Raw genomic sequence first — 22235 nt, forward strand, 5'->3', positions numbered from 1 at the left:
AGCAGAGACCTGGACAAAGACAGGGCCGCGGGGGACACTGATCCTCGGAATCAATGCAAGGTATCCGCGAGGTAGGATATGCAACTAAAAATATTCTCGATTTCATTTTTGTGTTATGGTCAGCGATTATGATTCATAGGATTATATTTACAAAGATGAATGTGTTTCTTTGCTTTGTATCATAACATAACATGTTCTAATCTATGGCGTTGATTATGTATTTGTAGTATCCGATAAGAACGGTTGCTGGCGTTAGGCTATACTTATTTTATTTTATTTTATTTATTTATATACAAGAAGGTACATTGGGTTTGTGAGACTACATAGCATAGTATTTACAAACTTGTAAAGCCACTAGTACGCGCAGCGTTTCGGGCAGGTCCTTAATCTAACAGATAATTTTAATTAGATAAATTCTAGCAGAATTAATAAAATGATAACGGATACATTGCAAGAACAAATGAAAAAAATATACGTAAATTTCCACGCAGGAAAGTGAAATTCCGAACGTTTTCGTGTTTCAACACATTATCAGACATACAGAGAAGACATGGGGTTTGGGTTTATAATTATCTTTCATTTACATGAATGGTGATTATCTTTTATTGATATGACTGTGGAATCGATATTTTCAATATTTTGCACCGAAAAGTGAAGTTTACTGGGCAGCGTCACTCACCCTGCGAATGAACTTACCACCATACTGTAATGCTCAATAGCCATTCGGGCGTTCACAACGTTACTAAGGTATTAAATTGTCTGAACCTAACCTAACTGAGGACCCACAAATAGAAAACGGGACATCCCGTCAATTTTGTGAGCCGTTGTGATTCTTAGTACAGTTTTTTGGCCTTGGGAGCCCAAAAAACATTGCATACGTGGCTGGTGGAGCCGGTGGCTGAGCGGACAGAACACTGGGCGCGTGATCCTGTGGTCCCGGGTTCGATCCCGGGCGCCGGCGAGAGACAATGGGCAGAGTTTCTTTCACCCTGATGCCCCTGTTGCCTAGCAGTAAATAGGTACCTGGGAGTTAGTCAGCTGTCACGGGCGGCTTCCAGGGGGTGGAGGACTGGTCGAGGACCGGGCGGCGGGGACACTAAGCCCCGAAATCATCTCAAGATAACCTCAAGATGACGTCTGTAGCAAGGATATTGCATCAATAATATACTCGCTACACACTCGCATTATCTTAATGAGATGGGTTTGTAAATTCTACTTAGTCCACTAATTACGAATTCATACCTGTTCCCCAATGACAGTTAACACTCCTTCCCTACCTGCTAGAGGATGGTGAGGTGTGGACCGATTACACAAGCAATCGATAAGTGAATAATCTAGTAAAAAATCAGACACAGCCCCGCTCCTGTGCCAGGTAAGTTACGGGTTCACTATAGCCCGTGCTACTTGGAACTTGTTCCGAGTAGCTGAATCTATAACAACAGCAACAACGAATAATCTTTTTTACGGGCTATTCATGGCCATGCCACCTCTTGGGTGGCTTAATCTTCTTCAACCGAATAATCCTTTTTTCTAGAATGTAAAGCAACCAACGACCTTAGAAGAGCTTTAAGAGTCCCCGAATCTTGCAGTAACCGTCCTGAAGCCATCAACACTGCCACTCTTCTGGTCAAAAAAGGTGTCCAGCAGCTGGACACCCTCATAAATACTGTCAAGCAGTATCCTCCACCGCGATAGCAGCTTGACGATTAAATGCGACCTCAGCACAAAGTATACATTTACTAAAAAAATCTACCACTTACGGGCTATTCATGCCCGTGCTATCTCTTGGGTGGCTTAATCTTTATCAATCAATCAATCGAATAATCTTCTTACGTCGTCTTATAATCTTCTAAATGTCCATTTCAAAATTTAGTTAGAACAAAATCCTCAAGAATTTAGAGGATTTTGACAAGATGCCGGCTTCCTGTTCCCGGCGAGGCTATTAAAGATGGTGGCCCTCAAGTAAAAACTATAGCTACCGTTGGCGGCACCAGTAAAAAAAAAAAAAAAAGTTGACCCCGCACCATAAAAAAATAGCATAAAACGTACCAAAGAAAACGTAAACATAGGGCAGCCTCGAGGAAAACGCTTTCTGAAGCAAAACGGTATATTAAGGACTGTAGTGTAAGGCCTGAAATGGATCGGATATTGGCGAAAAGTACGTCCAAAAAGTGGTTTAGACATAAACCACTTTTTATTAGATTAGCCAAAATAAGAGATCTGCAACTAACAAAATAAGAGCCCTGTATATAATAAGGGGGGGAAGAAAAACTTGAGATTCAACCAGCGAATAAAATAAAAATTGCCAAAGAAAACGAAAAGAAGGCTAAGTTTGAGATAAGCAGCGCGTGGTCAAGCAGAACGCAGAGGGATATGAAAGACCTAAAGACACGTAAGGGAATCAAGCAGGTCCTTGTAAGCCGGACGAAGACTAGACGGAACCCACAAAAAAAGAGAAATCTGACAGGAGGACTAAATGATGGGCAGAACAGTGTGGGGGCTGTCTAGACAGATTTAAGAAAAACAGAGGGCTGAGTTGGTGGACCAAAGAGCGGGCCAGACAGTGCTGAATAAAATTATGTCTAAAAGGGAGAAAGGTGGGGCGAAAGTAATTTTGGAATATGAAAAAGCTTTGTTACGAAATAAAGGTAAAAAATATCACCCGGGCAGGTGCCAAAGATTTCCTCTTATAATCTTGATGCCATGTGTATCAAAAGTGTCGTATATCTTGTAGAGGCAAAGCTCAACGCTTTAAGCCATGTTAATACTCTATTCACAGAGCATTCCTTCTCTCATATCATATATTTACCTGAGGACCGCTAATTTACTCTCTAGTGGCCCTGACGAAGACAGGAAGCCGTCGGCTTGTTGAAGGTCCCCCCCCCCATTTGTCGTGCTGATTTTGTCTAGCTGTTTTTTTTTAAATTCAGCAGTGTTTTGGCATTTAAGGCTTCGGTGGGTAGGCAGTTCCATGGGTTTAGTTTAGCTCCGTCATTATGCACCCCATACCCATTTGTGGGCGGTAGTGGAAAGGGTTACAGAGGCACATAATGGGCTCAGGGACTGAACCCCACAATTCATTTAGCTAAGCAAGTTACAATCTTGATGAACTAGTTACAAAATTCAGTATAAGTCGTCACATCAACAATGGGTTCGAGATCGACCACAAGTATAGTTTCTAAATTAAGCAACTGACATATGTGGAGAGCTAGTGTCACAATTGATATGTTTATCCTGCACACCGCCCCCCATCCAGTGGGCAGCGGTGGATAGGTTACAATCACTTAGTTACTACCTACAGTTAGCAAACTAGGGATATTTGGCTATAATTTCTGGAAGCAGATTCTGATAAGGGAAATAGGGCTGCAGTTGGCAGCAGTTGCCTCACGAGCGACGTCACTCAATAACACAACCAGCTGTTGTCCAGAGCGCCGCCAGGCCTGGGCTGAGGTGGCAAGCTCCACGACTGTAATTACTACTGGCATTTTTTATTTCAGATATAATTAATGTTAACTAGTAGATATAAATAAAATCAACATGTACAGGGACATCTAATCCCGAGTTCGACCCCTGGGCCGGACAAAAATGGTTTGGGCACGTTTCCTTTCGCCTAATGCAGCTGTTCACCTAGTAATAAATTGATACCCGCAGGTTAGGCAACTGTTGTGTGGTTATATCCCGGGAGAGGAAGTAGTATGACCTTGGGGGGGACCTCGTTCTCGACTCAAAATCGAGAATTCAGAGTTTGTATCCCGGGCAAGATAGAAATGGTTTGGCACAATTCCTATCACCTTATGGCCCTATTCACTTTGTAGTAATTAGGTACCCAGGAGTTAGTCAGCTTGCTGTGGGTTGCATCCTGTGGGGGTCAGTAATTTGACTTGGGAGAGGGGGGGGGGGTTGACCTTGATATAAGCCTAACATGTATATATGTTTGGAACACAGTAACATAACAGTGGAGTTACTCAGTGCAGAGTTACCAACCAAATTACTTTATTACTATGCTATGTATCCTCACAATCCCAATGTACCTTCTTGTATAAATAAATAAATAAATAAATAAATAAGAGTTCAACTGAGATTTAACAGAGCAATTGTTGTTGTTAAACACACAGGACAGAATCTTACTGCAGTGAACATATGAACTATAAATACTCATACAACACAAAGTGAGATAGAGACGAGAAACAAGTAACACTAAGCCACCCAGAGGCTTAGGGCCAAAGCAGGAATATCCCTCCCCCTCAAAAAACAAAAAAAAAGTAAATAGATACCTAGGAGTTAGCTTGTTGTGGGGTTGCATCCTAGGGAGGGTCATTCAGTAATTCAACCCTGGGAATGACCTCGATATAAGCCTAACAGGTATATATACACTGGCTGCCTGTCCCTCGACACAGTGAATTAATCCACATTAAGATAGAAGTAAGGGAGTGTTGGGGGAGGAGAGGAAGGGAGCCAGCCTTAGTGGTGGCTTCTTCAGTTTTTCAAACACATTTATTTACTCAAAATATACATAGGCTACAGTAGTTGATGTAACCCAGTGACATTCACACACACACTCCTCTCCAGGGTGATAAATTATATCAAATAGACACATTTGCATAAGCTATCCTTAAAGCATTTGTCTGGTTACCAGAACACCCAAGTCCTGCCCAAGTGTGCCATTCCCTGCCCACATTTGCAGTAATATAACACCCACACAAATTAAGGGCTACCTGTACTCATTACCACTCTCCTGTTTATATCCTAAGATGTGCCAGTCTGGGAATACCCTTTCTTGTGTGATGGAAATGTATCTGGTTATTAATTTAATATATTTTTATTTTTATTTCAGGTGCACTCTTGCATATTACTGAACACTACTATATGCAGTACAGTAGTTCAGCAATGCTTTGCAAGGTGTTCCCATGCCAGTAAATATGGTGGAATTAGAAGAGACTTGGACTGAGAAGAGTTTTTATGATAAACCATTAACAATTTGGCTTGGAGAGGAAAGGTGTGATGAGAAAGATTCTCTTCTACTAGATATCTTCACAGCTGCTAGTATTGGCTGCTGTCAGCGTGTGAAGGATATTCTCAAAGAGTTAGTACACTATATGTACTTGCTATTTTTATTGGCATTAAAGAATTTTATAGTCTAAAACAAAAATAATAACAATTTGCAAAACTGCAGAGTATATTTAAGTGTGCAGAGGTATATTATAGTTTTACAGAGTTTTGTTGAAACTTACGTTATCTAAGTGCTCTTGAAACATTTGAACTTGGATCCTTTTAGTTAAATAATGTCATTAGTAATTTCTTGTCAGATTCAGACCAGTCTTTGCATAGTATGGTTGACAAAGTGTAAAAAAAAACAAAGTGTCAAAGTACAGTACAGTACTTCACAATAGTAGTGAGATCTTGGTTTAATTCAAATGAGGAATCCCTTGAGGGGCTGGTCAGCATTGTTGTTACCTGAATTTACCTGTACTTGTACTGTACTGTACCTCTAAAACTTCACACCAATGATAAATGTTTGATCTATTAGTAGCAAATAAAGGAAAAAGAACTTAAACATGTTACAAAAATTTGATGTTGAATACAATTTGAATACTGTACAGTACTTCATTAGATTTAAAAGACTTGACTCTTCATAGTACAGCTGACTGAAAATAATTACTTACAGAGATAAGAATGCAAGTAGTCTTAAAAACCATGGTGGGTGGACAGGACTCATGTATGCAGCTTACTATGCACATTCTGATGTGATAAATGTGCTCCTTGAAGCTAATGCATCAGTACACCTTCGTAATGGCAATGGCTGCAATGCTCTGATGATGGCAGTTATGTGCGGGAATGATTATGGTGTGGAGATTCTCATCAAGGTTGGTTGGTATAGCTTATGCATGCATAGCTTATTTAAGTATGTTTATACAACCCGTCTTCCTACTAAGATTTTAACAGTGGACCATTCAAAAATTTGATTACTGTCCATATATCAATCCAGATTCACAAATACGTGTACTGTACAGTAATAAAGGCTTCTGTAGAATTCCCATTTTTTGGCTTTTTATAACCAAATTTCCGGATTGTGTCAAATTAAAAATGAAGTAAAACATAGAATTTTGTTTTAATTAAGCTGAATGGGTTTCTCAGAAGACCAACTATTTCTTTTAATTTCATGCCTATCAAAAACAAAATAAATAAAAAATGTATCCTGAACAATATTGAGGGAGTTACTATTCATACCCTAATTTTTCTCATGCTGTTGGTTTACCACCAGAAGGTCCTGGGATTGATTCCCCACACAGGATATACATTTGGGCACGTTTCTTACAACCTGAGGCTTCTGTAACCTAGCAGTAAATAGGTACCTGGCCATTAAGCAACTGACAAGGCTCTACTAGCTTGCAGTGCCTGGCAAAAGTGTTGCTTACAAGTCTTTTTTTTTTCCTATTTTTCTTTCTGGCCTGTTACTAGTCCAGGGTTCCAGTGGACTCAAGTTCCTTGTCATTCTAGGCTTAAGCACACAGGGTTCTTTCCACCTCTACCTCTGTAGGACACACAAGTTCAGGCTGACACACAGGGATGTTTGTGATTATGTGGAACCTAGGGGTGTCTGCTGGGTATACTGAAGCCTGAACATGGGATGTTGTCAGTTGATCATGGTTCTGTGAGGGAGGACCCATAATCTTGTCTCCAGGAGGGAGGCAAGAGTATGGGTCCTCCTGGGAAACATGTTGTCTCAGGTTTCCCAGCTTGGGCTTGGAAGCAGGGCTGTGAAGTTACTTTATTTTATTATTATATATTTGTGTTTAATTTTATTGTATTTTGTGTCAATAATCTCACCATTATGGCATCAGGGAAAATATTTCACAATCAACATATAGTAGTGACTCCTACGACCTTAATGACCCTGTAGGGACAGTTTGAATTGTTCCTTGTGGCACCAATCAGTATGTTGTCCTTCCTGACGATGCAGGATCCTTGCCAATTTATACAGTGGTCTTTAGGAAGAAGCAAATAAATTACCCAAAGATGCTTTTTATTAAAATTAGATTTTTTTTCTTCAGGCAGGAAGCATCCTTGAAACCCGTGATAACCGTGACTGGACCGCACTTTTCCATGCTGTTAATTCTGGTCATCACACTGTTGTTGAAACATTGCTCAAGCACAGAGCTAATCTTAATTCTTGGTAAGTATTTTCATGGAAAGCAGTCTATAATATTCACCTAGTTGTGCTTGTGGGGGTTGAGCAGCCCCATGCTCTGCTCTTTCGGCCTGCCTCTCAACTGTCAATCAACTGATTTATTTTCTCCACACACACACACACACACACACACCCACCCACCCAGGATGCAGCCTGTAACAGCTGTCCAACTCCCAGGAACCTATTTACTGCTAGGTAACAAGGGCATCAGGGTGAAAGAAACTGCCCATTTGTTTTTCGCCATTGCTGGGGATCAAACCCGGACCCTAGCGCTGTCCACTCAGCCACAGGCCCCCTAGTGTCCTGTCATTTATGTCTACCATAGTACTATATGCTGAAGACTGATTTTCTTCTTTTTAACTTCAGAGACAGATATACAGAAACTCAGACATACAGACTGATAGACAGACATGATGGGTTGATGGGTGGGTGTTTGGTTCCCATTGTGAGGGACAAAAAGCTTTTTGAGGTTATCAAAGTCCTCTTTGGCCAATGACACCTTTTCCACAATGCAACCTACAACAGTCACCTAACTCCTAGATGAGATGCGTGAAGAAAGAAGGGTGAGAAGGGATGACCTTGGCATAAGTGGTCTAGCTCCTGGTGGTTGAGGGGTTAAGCAGGCAGTTGATTGGTTGCAGAAAGAGAAAAGCCCTATCCAATTGCAAATACCTGTGTGATGTCATTGAAGCTGTCAGCATAGGCTCTGAGAATATACTCTTTGTGCACACTATTTGACATCTTTGCTGAATTGGTCCTTCTCTGGTGATTTCCAAGTTTGTACCTGTCATTAGTGTGCAGTTCAAATCCAACTTTAGGCCCTGTGACATTAGTCTTATATATTTCATTGCCTGATTGTCAGTGAACTGGATTAATGTGCAGTAAACCAATAGATTTCTGCACTTAGGAAAATAATTTGCTTTAGTAAGAGGCTTTTCACAACCTCAAGATATATTTTGTTGATTATTTGTGCAAGTTTTTCCAATACCTTTTGTTTTGATTATTTGCAGTGAGCGGACAAGAGGTATGACACCCCTTATGTATGCTGCACAACTTGGTGATGCAACCATTGTGTCATTATTGCTGCGAGGCGGAGCAGTCGTTTCCCTTACCAATCATCAGGGACACACAGCAGGGAGAATTGCTCAAGATGCTGGGTTTCCTGATATTGCTGCTAATATTGCTCAGTGGGATCTTCCAGGTATCTTAATGAGATCTGAAAGTAAATTCTTCTCTCTACTTACACTGAAAATAATTTTTCAAAAAGCCCTCATATTTATGCTTCTGAAGCATGACAGTTCCTAAGAACTGATTGTATTATTGATAATTTGTAACTCCTTAAGAAACTGGAATCTTTCAAAATATGCTTATCAAGCTTATCTAGAAATATTAAGCTTTGAATATAATGAAACAAACTCGTCTGTAGTGGCCTCCTCAAGCTTATCTGTGGTATCACCAGGCCAATGAGATGAGACCCAATCATTGTCTACTGGGAGCCAGAACCTGAAACTGGCTTACTACAATGTAAGGGGGGGGGGGGGAAGGAAATCAGAGATCAACTACAAAACTCACTAGAACCACAAATGCCACAAAAAATAGACTGCTTGAAGGAAATTAGACAACCCTAGGTACACAATAATAATAATAATAATAATAATAATTTTTATTTAGGTAAAGGTACATACATAAAGAGATTTTACAAAGTTTGTTGGCTTTATAGATAGAGCTAGTACATACAATGCCTAAAGCCACTATTACGCAAAGCAAATGATCATGGCTGTCGGGTATATACCCTGACAATGATGCACCTTATTGCTGCCAAATGACGGCCTAGCCACTTTAGTTCTCAGCCAGCCTGCTCTCCTCACTCTGGAGCCATCTATTCAAAATCCTGGATTCTCACAAGGAAGAAGAAAACAGGAAGCCAGTGGAGGCCCACCAGAAAAAGAAGTGTCATTACATTTGATTCTTTGATTTCAGTGGATTCCAGAGTGCACTCGCAATGGTGTCTCGATAGAAGAGACTAGTTTTTCCTAAAAAGAGAAATGGCAAACAAGGCCAACCAAAGGAAGAACAGCAGAAGTGAAGGGTCTGGGCCAAAAACTGGCAGCCACATCTAGATCAGCCCTTAGATCTTTTGTTACCTCCCCTGTTTATGAACTAATGTTGCAATGACACACCACTGGCCAAAAAACAGTTGAGCAGTCAAGTGTCCACTTGCTCTTGTGGTCCCCCTAAAATGAGGGAATATTATAAAATGAACTGTAATGGCTACATGATTTACACAATATGGATGTACATACCCCTCAAATTAAAGCTGAAAGTTTGCAATGTTAACTGCTTGTGTATTGTTTCATTTCAAATCCAATGTGCAAGTATTCAGGGCCAAAAAACAAACATTGTGTCATTGCCCAAATACTTTTGGACCAAACTGTACGTACTTTATAAAAAACAAGTATGAAATAAGTCATGCTTAAAGACTGAGAGAGTACTATGAAGAGATCTTGCATTGAGGCAGCTGCTCAAGGTTTAGAAAGTGATACTTTCAGCTGTCAGGGGGCCTGACAGCTGAGTGGACAGTGCTTGGGATTCGTAGTCCTAAGGTTCTGGGTTCAATCCCCGGTGGAGGCGGAAACAAATGGGCAGAGTTTCTTTTACCCTGATTTTCCTGTTCACCTAGCAGTAAATAGGTACCTAGGAGTTAGACAGCTGCTATACGCTGCTTCTAGGGAATGTGTAACTAAAAGAAGGTCTGGTCAAGGACCGGGCCACGGGGACGGTAAACTCTGATATCATCTCGAGATATCCTCAAGATAAGATACTTCTACCTTCATAACTTCAGCACCTTCTGGGGATTACCAAAAATGCTGGTTACTGTATGAATGACTACAGTTTCTTTATCTCCATTGCATATTTAGATTAGTGGGAAAATTGCTGCTATGGATACCAAACCCATACAATAAAATAATTACAGTACAGTATAATACTAGTAACCATATTTTAATTTGATTTTGCCTGATACACATGAGTACTGTACATTACAGTTGGATTTTACTCCATTACTGTATTTATATTGTATACAGTAAGAAGAGAATAGGTCCTTGAAGTAGCTCTAAAGAGGATTCCTATGTAACATATTTGAGTGAGAATGCGTTACTGATGGATGTGTGTTAAATAGCTCTTGATCCAGTTTTGTATGCTTTTTTTAATACAGTAAATATATAAGTTTTATGTAGCTGCATCACATAGTTGACACATATTATGTTCTAAGAGATATTATTGCCCAGTTTTTATACATGTAATGTAATGTGGTTATAATACATCAATATAGATGTAATGGAGTTAACATAGATCATGAACATTTTTTGTTTAATTTGTAATTGCTTATTATGTGATAAGGTTATTGTATACCAGTAGCTGTGTGATTATTGTCAAATCACAATCTGGTGTTTCCTGTCGGTGTTTGATTCTATTTCTCAATGATATTACTAGACAGAACAGTAGCTAAGGAGTTGATTGCAAGACACTGCTTTTCAACTGTGGCAGGAACAGATTTGCATGCAATTTATGTGTACTGTATACAGTATATTACACTGTAGGCTTGTATACAATACTCACTCACTGTTTTTGTAAATTTTGTGTTTACAAAATTTTGTCCTACGAGTCCATAGATTCAATGACCTACCTCCTCACCTGGCTTCCTCTTGACTTGTACGAAATTAAAAACGCGACTTTAGATATGTATTGTTATTTTTTTTACACAGGCAGAGTGGCACCAATTATAATAACCGCATTTAGAGGGTTAAAGCTATTTTAACTGCCCTGTATTACAGATGAGCTTTGTAAATTGCAAAAGGTGCATTATTCTTCCACACTTTAATTTCTTTATCATCAGGTCTAAGTGGCCCAAGCATACTTGATGGTCCAGCAGCAGTGGAAGTAAGAAGAACACACCAACAACCTCAAACACCGAGGGGCAGAGGAAGTGTAGTTCCCTGTGTTGATAACGGTTTGCATCACAACACATTTGCTTCTTGATAAATAGTGTAGTGCAGGAAAGGGTAACCTCTGTCCTATGGTCTGAAACTGGATCCTTACATTTGTAAATACCAGTACTGTATAATATGGTATAGTTATGGTGTACTGTATAGCAAATTTCAAAGGATTAAGGAAGTTATAAGAGTTAGACATTTTTGTTGTGTGACTTAACATTTCTACATAACAGAGTAAAATGTTGAATAAAATATTCTGACATGAGCTGGATTCAAACATGTGTAGGCTAGATCTAAATGCTGCATAATGTAGAGTAATGGATATGTCGAAGAATGTAGTAATTACATCATTTCCATCTATCATAGATTGCAGAAATACTCTATCAGGACACAATAGAAAGTACGACAGTATATTAAGGAAAAATATGGTTAAGGATATAAACAATAGCGACATCAAATCTTTCATACTACCCACTGCACTGTACCATCGTTGGCAGCAATACTATAGCTATTCTTTTGACTAGGTGGAAAGTAAGTACTGCTGTAAAGTGGAACCTTAATAATTGGGATTACTTAGGACCAGATCCCTTCCAAATCTTCAAGGTCTTCAGAGTCTCTACGTTTACTGGTCTTTGGATATTTATTGCCAAACTTGTGTTTTCCTTACTGCAAATTATATAACACATCTGGTGTTTATTGATCTGAAGAAAACATATGAGAGTGTGAATAAAGAACTGAATAAAATGTTGCATGTGCATAGTGTAAGTTGGCTGCTGTTAGAGTAGTGAAAGGTTTATGAAGGAAGCAGTGTGTGCAAGGGCTCATGATGCAATGGGAGAAGATTAATTACAGAAATTTAAACATAGAAGCATGCAGAGGCTGTGTAATGTCTCTAGGGTACTTAAATGTGCAGTACAGTACAGGTGGACTATTTAAGTTAGGTAAAACCATTGAAAAGGGTGGAAAAGAATGTATGATACTAATATGTGATTTCTTTAAAACTTTTGGATGCAGATGAGGCAGTTCTTCTGGGGAAAAAAATGAAAGTAATACTGTATACAGTATACTGTATAGGATATTTTAAAGTGTATGTTTGTTTATAGTCTTCTCTAAGTGAAGGTATCAAAATGTTTATGAATAGGTGAAAGATAATTTTACATGCAATATCATGGTAAATGGAGAAGAGCTGGAATCTCTTAAATTCAAATACCTGGCAAACATGACAAAGGTAAAACATTATCAAATTAAAGTGATAGAAAAGTGTGCCAAAAGTGAAAGTGAGTAGCGCTTTCAAATCATGGTTAGGAAGAATGAGACAAAAAGGTACAAAGAAAGAGAACTAATATGTAAGTTACTGTGTCAGCGCTTTACTAATTACCTAAGTGTAATTACCTAAGTTACTGTTGATATTATATTGTGGTCTGGTCAAGTTGATTAGATGATAGTAGTGAAATGCATCTGAGGAAATATGAGTGTAGGATTAAGAAAGGAAGGCCAGTAAGATGGGCAGTTTTACAATGGTGTGTGAATAAATTATATACACAGAAATCACAATAGCGTGATACATCAAATGAACAAATCCACAAAGGTCTTGATGAGCGTTTGAACCTATGTACAGGATGTTCCCAGACACGCCCAAGTCAACTGTACTATATTTTGTCTGAACCAATTCTTGAAGTACTTTACACTTTGTTTATGATGCCGCTGAGATGCTGCTTGGGAGGATTTGTTGTTTTGGGGTTGCTACTAGTTCTCCATGATGGTAGAGTGTGGATAATAGTGTAAAATGCTAGGTGTTGATATCCTTAACTCGCTTTTCATACAATAACATTCCATCATCTTCAGATAAATATTGTTCCCACCATGGTGGTGATAGGGATAAACTCAAATGTAAAATGAGACAATTGAAATTCTTAAAAAAAAATTTTGGCGGTGGATCAGATTTTCATTGTTTGGTGTGGCTTCAGTTTTGGACTTGGCAAGAATGGTGGTGGTTTAACACAGATTGATAACAATATAACTGTCCATCTTTCATTTAGTTTAATATTAAAAATACTGTACATAATTATATTTAAAAATTTTCTTGTACAGTATCATAAAATCAGTTTGTACTATCTTTATTCCTGCCTTGGAGGATATCACTTTTATTTTGTAATGTATATTTTAGCCAGTATTCAACCAACGGATCTCGAGACCTTGCTGGATCAAATTGGACTGAGCTCGTACATGAGTATCTTCCGGGAACAGGATGTGGATCTCCAAATCTTCCTCACATTGACAGACCAAGACCTTAAAGAATGTGGCATCCAGTAAGTTAGAGGCTGTATGATGTAAATAATAAAATATATCTCCTATCTCTTAAGCTACTCTCATCCTTTTGAGATGTATCTTATTGTCTCAGTAAACTTGAAAGTTATTTATGATTTAAATTTTCTTTTGGTGACCCTCGGCATTAATATTTTCTCTTAAAAAATCACTGATTGTGCTATTACTTAGTAGGTATTTACAACAGGAATGTTTTTGTCATATTTATCTTGTACAGTATTATATTTTATTATTTCTGAGCAATAGCATTCTGTTGCTACCTAAAGCAATATCCTGCTTGTTTCCCAAGTAGGATCTGGAATAGTCAGGGCACGTCAATATCCTGCACCAGTAAAGCAGCGACCTCTTCACATACCCCTACTGGGTTGTATTGGTACACTCTGAAGATACTGAAAAATATTTTTGTTCAGACTGATGACGTATAGACTCATTCCAACCTCTGCAAAGCTATTCCAGTTGCTATGTTGCTTCACAACAGTTGCTAATTATTGCTCTTAATAATTAACAAATGGCCTACCTGGTCACTACCTTTGTCTGCCACCGGATGGCAGTACCTACTCAAGAGAGTTTTTTGCCCAAGCTTAGTTACACTCCTCCTGACTGCACCTTAGATCAATTTAATTCTGGTGTCTGCCTACACTTGACTAAGTGACGTATCATTATGAATATTATTTTCATAGTGCACTGGAGTGGATTCTTTGTGTGCATGTATGCAATGGTGTTGTATGTTTTAAGACTTTGACTGACTGTTCATGCTGGTCTTGTTCACTGTGCATTTGCTAGTGTTGATTTTGTTTTGGAGTTACCACTACATTCCTTGGTACGCTATTCTAGGACATACATAACATGTTGTTTCTTGCAATGAGAAACATTTTGCAACTACTGTACTGTGTATCACTTTTTTGTGTGGGGTGCAGTCCAGTTGTTTAACCATGTAGACAGGTTTTGCCTTTGTGCCAAGCAATTTTTAGCCCCTTTTATTTTTTAAATGTAAGTTATTTTTGTTTACTGGTCTTTGGCTTCCCATTCCTTGTCTTAGTTTTGTGGTTAGACTGGGTTCGATTATGGCCAACTGACAGATTTTACTCTGGCAGTCAGATCTCTTCTATATATATCCTGTTGACCTTGTATGATTCTTGTTTGCTTCTCTTTGCTGATTTTCCATGGGAGTTCATAAACTACTGTTTGGTAGAGTTTGCAGGAGTTCAGTACAGTAATTTTTCACAAAGGCAGTCAATTTTTTGTTCTCCAACAATGTTGAGATTAGGGGGACCCCTGTTTGAGTTGTCATTGTCTCCACTGTGGTGAATTTTGCAGCCTCCAGGGTTTCTAGAGGTTTATTTGGATTTGCATTTTTATCCGATTGTTTTTAATTTTAGTGACACAACATGTGGGCTGTTACATAGGTGCAAGAGTTCTTATTTGTAAACATCTTGCTTCAGTCACTGTATGTACTGTACTTATTATTTTAGAGGATGCTTTGATCAAATTCTGTATATGGTCATTTCTTTCAGCTACATCATCTGCTGTTATGTCATGATTCAAGCTTTTCTGGTACAGGTGTTTGTTGGTTCATGGTTGGAGGCTGTGTGCTATCCTATCTTTGTTCTAAGGCAGGTTTATCTGCAAAGCCTCAGTCTCATCAGGAACGGTCCCCGCCTCCCTCCTCTGACCTGGGAGAGGGATGGGGTTAGATGAGTGCAGTAATACACTGAGAATTCTGATCAATGGTAACAAAATAAAAACATTAGAGCAGGCTTGTATAATGTAAAAAATGTGGTATGCCTCTTTGCATTAATGATTGCTTAAATTATTTACTAAACAAAAAAATAATTAAAATAATTTGTAAAATGCTCAGATGCCACACCTGCCCACCCCACTAGTTACTACTGTACTTTCTCCCAGTCAGTCATCAAGCCAAATGCCTCCAGTCAGTTGCCATGCCTGCCACCATTTTTACAACTACAACATTCCATCACAGCCAATTTATGCATAGCAGAATATTTGTATTTTTAGCTTATTCATTTTACATAAATTTCTTGCATTTGTAAAGAACCTAATTGCATTTGCATTTCTTGGGTTGAGCACACAGAGCGGGAGCTGAAAATCCATGGCCGCAGCATGGGGTCAACACATTCTTCGTTAGCTCTTGCCACTGCAGCAGGGTCAGTGAGTTTCATATGTTGGTGAGGAGGCAAGCGTTTGTGGTGTTGCGTAGGGTTAAGTTACTTGGTTACACCCGAGTCCTATGTTTTAGCCCAAATTGTGGCTACTAGTAGTGTTTCAGAGGTATTTGATTCTAATTAAAGCCTGGTTCCTGCATCTTATTGTCCACCATTCAATAAACTTGGTTTTATTACTTCAACTTTACTCACAAGTCCTCTTGTTATGTTTCTGAGGCAACCCTCACACTGTGCTTCCCTGTATCAACCCTCTCACATTTTTGCACAGACTGATATAATTCAATTATTCAATAGGCTTACCCTATTGCCCAGGATATTTGCAAATTTGTGATGTGTAAGGCTTCCTTCTCGGATATATGTTGTTCCAAGATTCCTGTCTACAGGCTGTTGAAGGACTAACCAAGTTTTCACAGAAGTACCTGCTATAAAAATTCATTGCTTCTATGTATTTTGTTTAGCATTAGGCAGACTTATCTTAACACAGTGGAAGAGTAATAAGTTAGCACTTTGTTGCTCTCAAGTGAATCCTCCTTGCTTATGTTTTGTTTTCTTTGTCCATCTATGACAACAATTTTTAGTGCAATGGAATGCACAGGCTTACAAATATTGAACGACTTGGAGTACAGTAAATATCAAAGACTTTCTGAGCATTGCTATTTGGTTCCCCCAATCCTTCTCTTTTGTCTGTCTGTAGCATGGTGTATCAAGAAGTGCTGATATTTGGTGGCAGCTGGGGTAATAGGTTGTGATCACTTAATGAGGTGGAGATCTCATTAAGTGGTCACATTTGATCACCAGGGAAAATTATTACATGACTGAATTTTTTTGGAATGCACCTCTATTGGTCCCTCAGGGCTGTACTGAGCTTATCTCCAGTGACACTAGAGAACCTTTAATGAATCTCCAAGAACAGCAGGAAATGCTCTCTGCAGGGTAAGTGATCCTGAAAATCATGATCCTTGCCTAGAAGACACCGATTTTTCTTTTAGGGCGGCCAAATGATGTTGCTCAAAAAGGGGCAATTTTTTTTTTACTCTGTCATATGTTTAACTAATTGTATCAATCTTATAATCAACTTCAATATATTAATGGTAATGTTTTTTTCAGAAAGCTTGGGCCACGTCGAAAGATGACCTCTGCAATTGCTCGCTGGCATAGTAATGCTCCTTTAAGGAGTACAGCTGAGTGTGCCTATGCTGATAAACTAGAAGTAGAAATGCAAGAGTTGGGTGTGAAACTTACACAAGCTTTGCACTCTCTCCACCAAACAAAAACTCAGGTTAGTAATTTTCATTTATTTGACGTTGTTGTGTGCAACAAATATCACTAGAATTTATGTATGTTTATCATGTTTTTATATGATACCCTTGAAACACAAAGCTATTTTCTTAATAATCTTTCTTTATACTATACTCTTAAATGTTTTACATGCCAGGTTAACCAAGAAAATGATTTACGTGTTGTGACGGAGGGTTGGGTAGTGGAGGCTCGTGGACGCTTGCATGAATGCCACCAGCGGTGTCAAATGCTCATAGAACAAGTGGCTGCAGTTCGTCGTTGCACCTCTGTCCTCTGTGCTCAGGCTTCCCTTGGTAAATTACCTCTCATCCAACCTACTCTGATCTCTACAATTGTTGATACACTGACAATGATTGCAGCCCAAGCTGACACCTTGATGGCATTAACAGACCCCAGTGTTCCTCGTGGTCCAAGTAACCCTTCTTCACCTCGTAAGCAAGGATACAGAAGCTATCCCAGTACACCACGATGATGATAAGAAGTCTCTATTTATTTTCCTATATTTTTAGTATATTGTCTATTCATAAAGCAGTAATTGAGATCAGAAATTTGCAATACTGTACTTGCTTTCATAATACATTATGGTGTTTCTTGTTATATTGAGACCTTGTTGCTTGTAACAATTCCACTGTTTAAGGCAGAGGAGAGTCTGTAAATAGTAATTTCCTCAAGAAAGGGTAATGCTCAGGATGAAAAAAAAGTATGGATGATATAAATATGTACAGTAATTCTTTCATTTTCTTGTAAGATTTTTGAATGAAAAAATACTATGACAATCATACAATAGCTCAAAATGGAGTTCAAAAGCTCAAAACTCAAAACTCAGAGCTCAAAACTAATGTGCCATATACAGTACAGGAATATTTTTTTAAAAATTGTTTTATAATGTTCTTTTAAATAATTTTATGATATATTCAAAGCAATTATTCTTGGCTGGCCCTCAGTAGCTCTGTGGTACTGTACATTGGCTTTGGTATCACAGGGACATCCACAAAATAACCAGGTCTGAAAGTATGCTGGCCTACTGAATACCAGAGGATCTGAGATTGGCCCAAAACCGAGCTAAACTGCCCAGAAAGTTCAGGCAATGAGAGATATGAAAACAAGGGAAGCAGTAGTGTGCCCAATGGCAACACCATGTTTAAGTACCCAAGTGCACCACCAAATGGAAGTTCAGGTCACCCAGGGGTCCAGCCTGCCTGCCTTGTCACTCTTGTTCCTGGTACCAAGAACATTACCATACCTCCTCCGTGACACACACTGTTTTTTTTAGCTAAGTGGGGGGTTTAGCATTTCTTGGGACTTTGATGTTCTGTGCGGGGGATGAACCATGCTGAATGTTTATTTTTTCAAATCACTTCATGATTGTGTTTATGTTCCCTTTCTTGCAAGTCCTTAACAGATTAGTTCTCCTAAACTTTGTTTCAGGGTTATCTTCCCTGGCATTAACTGATGAGAAAAAGAGAAATATATGTAATCTTTTTTTTCTTAGGGGTTTGAATAGCCTCTCTTTCTCGGACTTCTCTTGAGTTGCTCTTTTGTCTGGGTAGTGCTAGGGACTTTGGCCTCAAGCCAGACCTGTTGATGGGAGTTGATTAAGTTCACTATCATCAGAGTTGTCTGGTACCCAGGAATTTGGTATTTTCCCAATTGGCTCAATTTGGGTTTATCATAAACTTGAAAAGTTACAGTTGATAGGGTTGAAATTGGTCAAGGTCTTCAGGGCAATTTCTTTCTTCTATGTGGTCAGCCTTGCTGCAACTTTGGGACCATCTTTGGCTAGTGTTAAGAGGCCCTCATATCAAGTGCCTTCTTGGACACCTGAATGTTTCCTATATAGTCTTCCAGTTGGTTCAAATTTGGCTGAAAGCATTGTACCTGCCTTCTGCTTGAGGAAAAGTTTTGCCTCCACTAGGACAGCATGGTGTGTCCTTGTGTCTTATGCAAGATATCAATTCAAGATTTTCTTCACTAGATTTTTTGGCGTTTGGTATGTGGCACCCTCTTCTTAGTCACTAACATTCCTCACAACACCAGTCAGAGGATGGGATCCATTTGCCTGTGGTAGTTTGCACATATAATGGCAGGAGAGTTTGCAGCAGTTTAGACGGCACTACGGTTCACTCCTCTTGAGGTGCCATTGAGAGTATGTACTGGGCATCTACTTAGGGCTAGCCCAGAAATCTGGTGATGAATGTAATGCAATACCAATTTCTGAGCCGTCTCAGTAGCTCCCTGTACCCACTCTTCTTTGTCCTTCTTCCACTTGGGGATCAGGTGCATCTTGGGGATGACATACAAGTTAGGAGGCAGGCAGGTTGGACCTCTGGATTACCTGAGCCACCATCTTTTCTCTCTTTAATCAAAATATATATAATTTCTTTTGTTTTACCTGTACTTTCTAGGTGATATTACTTGGTTTTGGGTTGGTCTCTGATTCCTGTGATCCTCTCGAATCTATGAACACATCAGATTCTGGTCCTGATATTCAGTTAACCTGTGCAAGTCCAAAGGCTTGGTAGTTTTGTATTTGTTTCTGTAGTTCTATAGCCAATGCACAGGGAAGCTGTGAAGCCACCCAGAAAAAAAAGAGCATTCCATTACATTCATTGCTGATTTATTTTTTAATTAATTTCAATTACTTTTTACTGTACTGTACAATATATCTTATTATCCTTTACCACATGCTGACAACAATGATAGGAGAAGTTATGTACAGTAGATCACTTTCCAATGTTGGTTCTTTGTGAAATCACATTCTTCATGTACAGTACTTTCAATGTCACTTGCTGACTTTCACTTTCAATCTCTTCCTTCAATATATTTTCACTAGTACCTAGCCAATTTAGTGGCACTAATATAAAAAGAACAATTAAAATTTCAGTGGTGGCATTCCTCCTGTTTGATTCATTGCCTCCTACCACTTCTCTCAACTTTGTTAGGCTACTTGTATGAGTGAGAAGTTTGCTTTTTCTCACCTCTCCTATGTCATCCAACTTTCAGACAAGTTTCTTGTGTAGGACTTTATTGAGTGCCATATTTAGGCCCAGATAGATGTAGTCTGGCAAATTATGTTTTTTTCTTTAAGATCTCTGTGGTCCTGTTGCCTATTATGTCAGTTCTTTTGGATATTCTTAACATTTAACTTGTAATACTTTCTAGCAATTTGACTACCACACTGGTCAATAATACTGGTCTGTAGTTTAATGGGTCTTCTGTCACTTTTCATAAATTGAGACCATGTTATCTTTTTTTTAAATGTCTGCAAGGTAGACTGCTATGCTCATGGGTGCAGATTCAGGCACCAAGTTGGAACACCATTTGGCTCAACTGCTGTGTGTTTAAACTGATTAAATTGCTTAGAATACTACTTAACCCTTTAACTGATGATAGTAAGAATGTGTGTATTGGTTCCTGTATGTTCATGTATTATTTTTGTGTGCAAATTGCACATATTTGTATGAGAGTATTTGTGTTGTGAGTGTGATCATTTAGTAATAATTGCCTATTCATGGTTTACATGATAAATCTGACGCTCATGGTGTTCTGTCTTCCTTGATAAATTTTTCACATTTAACCTAAGGCTTTCCATGTGTTTGCAGTTTTGTAATGTGGGTGTGAATTGGTATTTTGTATCAAGATTAATAATGCAATTCATTCAAAAGTTTACACATGTAATTTTTAGTTTGTTGTTTGTGTATGTATTACAAGTCTAGGTAAACGTGTGCTATCAATATCGCAGACTTCATATGCCTTAAATATGCATAAGTAAATATTGAGGCAGTACAGTGGAATTTAACCTATGTTTGTGAACTTGTGAGACAGATACAAACAATTACCTTTGGTAATTAATTACCTTAAGTAATTAATTACCTTAAGGTAATTAATTACTTAAGGTAATTAATTACTATCCTCTTACTGAATACACTTAGTTTTTTATGCATTTGACCCCGGCATAAAAATGCAGTGGTTTAGGGAACTTAAAAACACTCCAATAGTGACATTTCATGGGGCTAATGATTATCAGCTATGGTAGATTAGGTGGATAGCCTAGGTTCTGACAGTTTTTGTTAGGCTAACTCACTGCATTTTTTACAAAGGGGAAATTGAAAGAACAAGATCTGCACACACACACACTGCCACATTTTATTTTATCGCCATTAATCAGAATTATGCATTCTATATTTTTTTGTTTAATGTCAGATTAGACTTGTCAGTAATACAGTACAAACTTAAGATTATATATGTCCTACAAATTCAAGAATGTTTACAATTCTATTAATTTATTAATAGATAGTTAATTTCCTAGTGCAGTATACTGTATATATATATATGTATAGATATATGGTAATAGTTTTTATACTTTACTAGCCAATAAAATTGTAATACATGCAATTGTTACATATATAGAATACAATATTTGTAAGTACTGTACAGTATAATAGAATAAAATCAGAAATATATTCCATAGTCGTATCTCTCATAAGCTGCTTGCTAGGTTCAACAACCTGTGCAGTAATACCAGATTCCTTGCCTAAATCTGTACAATAGTTAGTTCTAGTTTATGCATCAGTTTATCTAAAGTTTTACATTATATGTAGTCATAGAATATTAAAAAGTTTCTTGTATGTTGGAAAAAGTTGAAATCAGTCAATAACTAATTTTTGGAGGGAATATGTGACTGGTTTCTTTTTCATTAGAATTTTAAATGAGTTACAATTTATTTGAGTTATTAATAAATTTTGATGTGTTTCATGCATCATTTATACCTTACTGTACCATATTTGCATTTACCTGTATTAAAATGTTAAGACTTTATTTTTTGACGATTGCGGAAAGTACTCATGCAATAAAGTAAAATGCATTATCCAATTTGGGTAGCATGGTGTAGAAAATACTTGACAAAACTGTCAAAGTGTTTATTTAGTTGTTGCATTTTTATTTTTAAATGCTTTATTTATTATTCTGTTCTATTCATTTAGTGTGTGTTCCAATTTTCAGCTGGTGAAGATATGCATGTAAAGTTCTATATGAATTAACACTGTAAGATGGTAACTGTCAATTCCACGTACCATTCATAGCATGAGCCACCTAAATGATGTAAAATACTCTCCAAAACATATTTATTAACTATTACACTGCAGTGTCCTAGGTACCATTTGCAGGACTAGCAAAATAGCTACACTAAAAAGCTTAAACAGGTGCATTTCTATTGCTCAATTCCTTGGAATAATTCAGGGTATTCAG

The 22235-nt window shown here is 38.2% G+C and overlaps 1 protein-coding gene across 3 annotated transcripts; it reads left to right on the forward strand.

Moving 5' to 3' along the window:
* Positions 1 to 3342: 3342 nt before the first annotated feature.
* Positions 3343 to 21451, forward strand: LOC123765355 (ankyrin repeat and SAM domain-containing protein 3). Of its 3 annotated transcripts, XR_011229307.1 has the most exons (10): positions 3343 to 3468; positions 4835 to 5083; positions 5666 to 5864; positions 7053 to 7174; positions 8200 to 8390; positions 11085 to 11198; positions 13349 to 13490; positions 16797 to 16968; positions 17125 to 20832; positions 20885 to 21451. XR_011229307.1 is itself a non-coding variant. In XM_045753936.2 (9 exons), the coding sequence occupies exons 2-9, from the start codon at positions 4908 to 4910 to the stop codon at positions 17458 to 17460; spliced, it is 1452 nt and encodes a 483-aa protein (XP_045609892.2). In that variant the 5' UTR covers positions 3343 to 3468; positions 4835 to 4907; the 3' UTR covers positions 17461 to 21451. The 3 variants fall into 3 exon arrangements, 2 of the variants coding, with proteins under 2 accessions (XP_045609892.2, XP_069184697.1); XM_045753936.2 differs by having other exon boundaries at positions 17125 to 21451; XM_069328596.1 differs by lacking the exon at positions 3343 to 3468 and adding an exon at positions 3495 to 3651 and having other exon boundaries at positions 17125 to 21451.
* The last annotated feature ends 784 nt before the right edge of the window (positions 21452 to 22235 follow it).

Source organism: Procambarus clarkii, chromosome 1 (genome assembly GCF_040958095.1).
Source record: "Procambarus clarkii isolate CNS0578487 chromosome 1, FALCON_Pclarkii_2.0, whole genome shotgun sequence".
NCBI classification, from domain to species: Eukaryota; Metazoa; Arthropoda; class Malacostraca; order Decapoda; family Cambaridae; genus Procambarus; species Procambarus clarkii.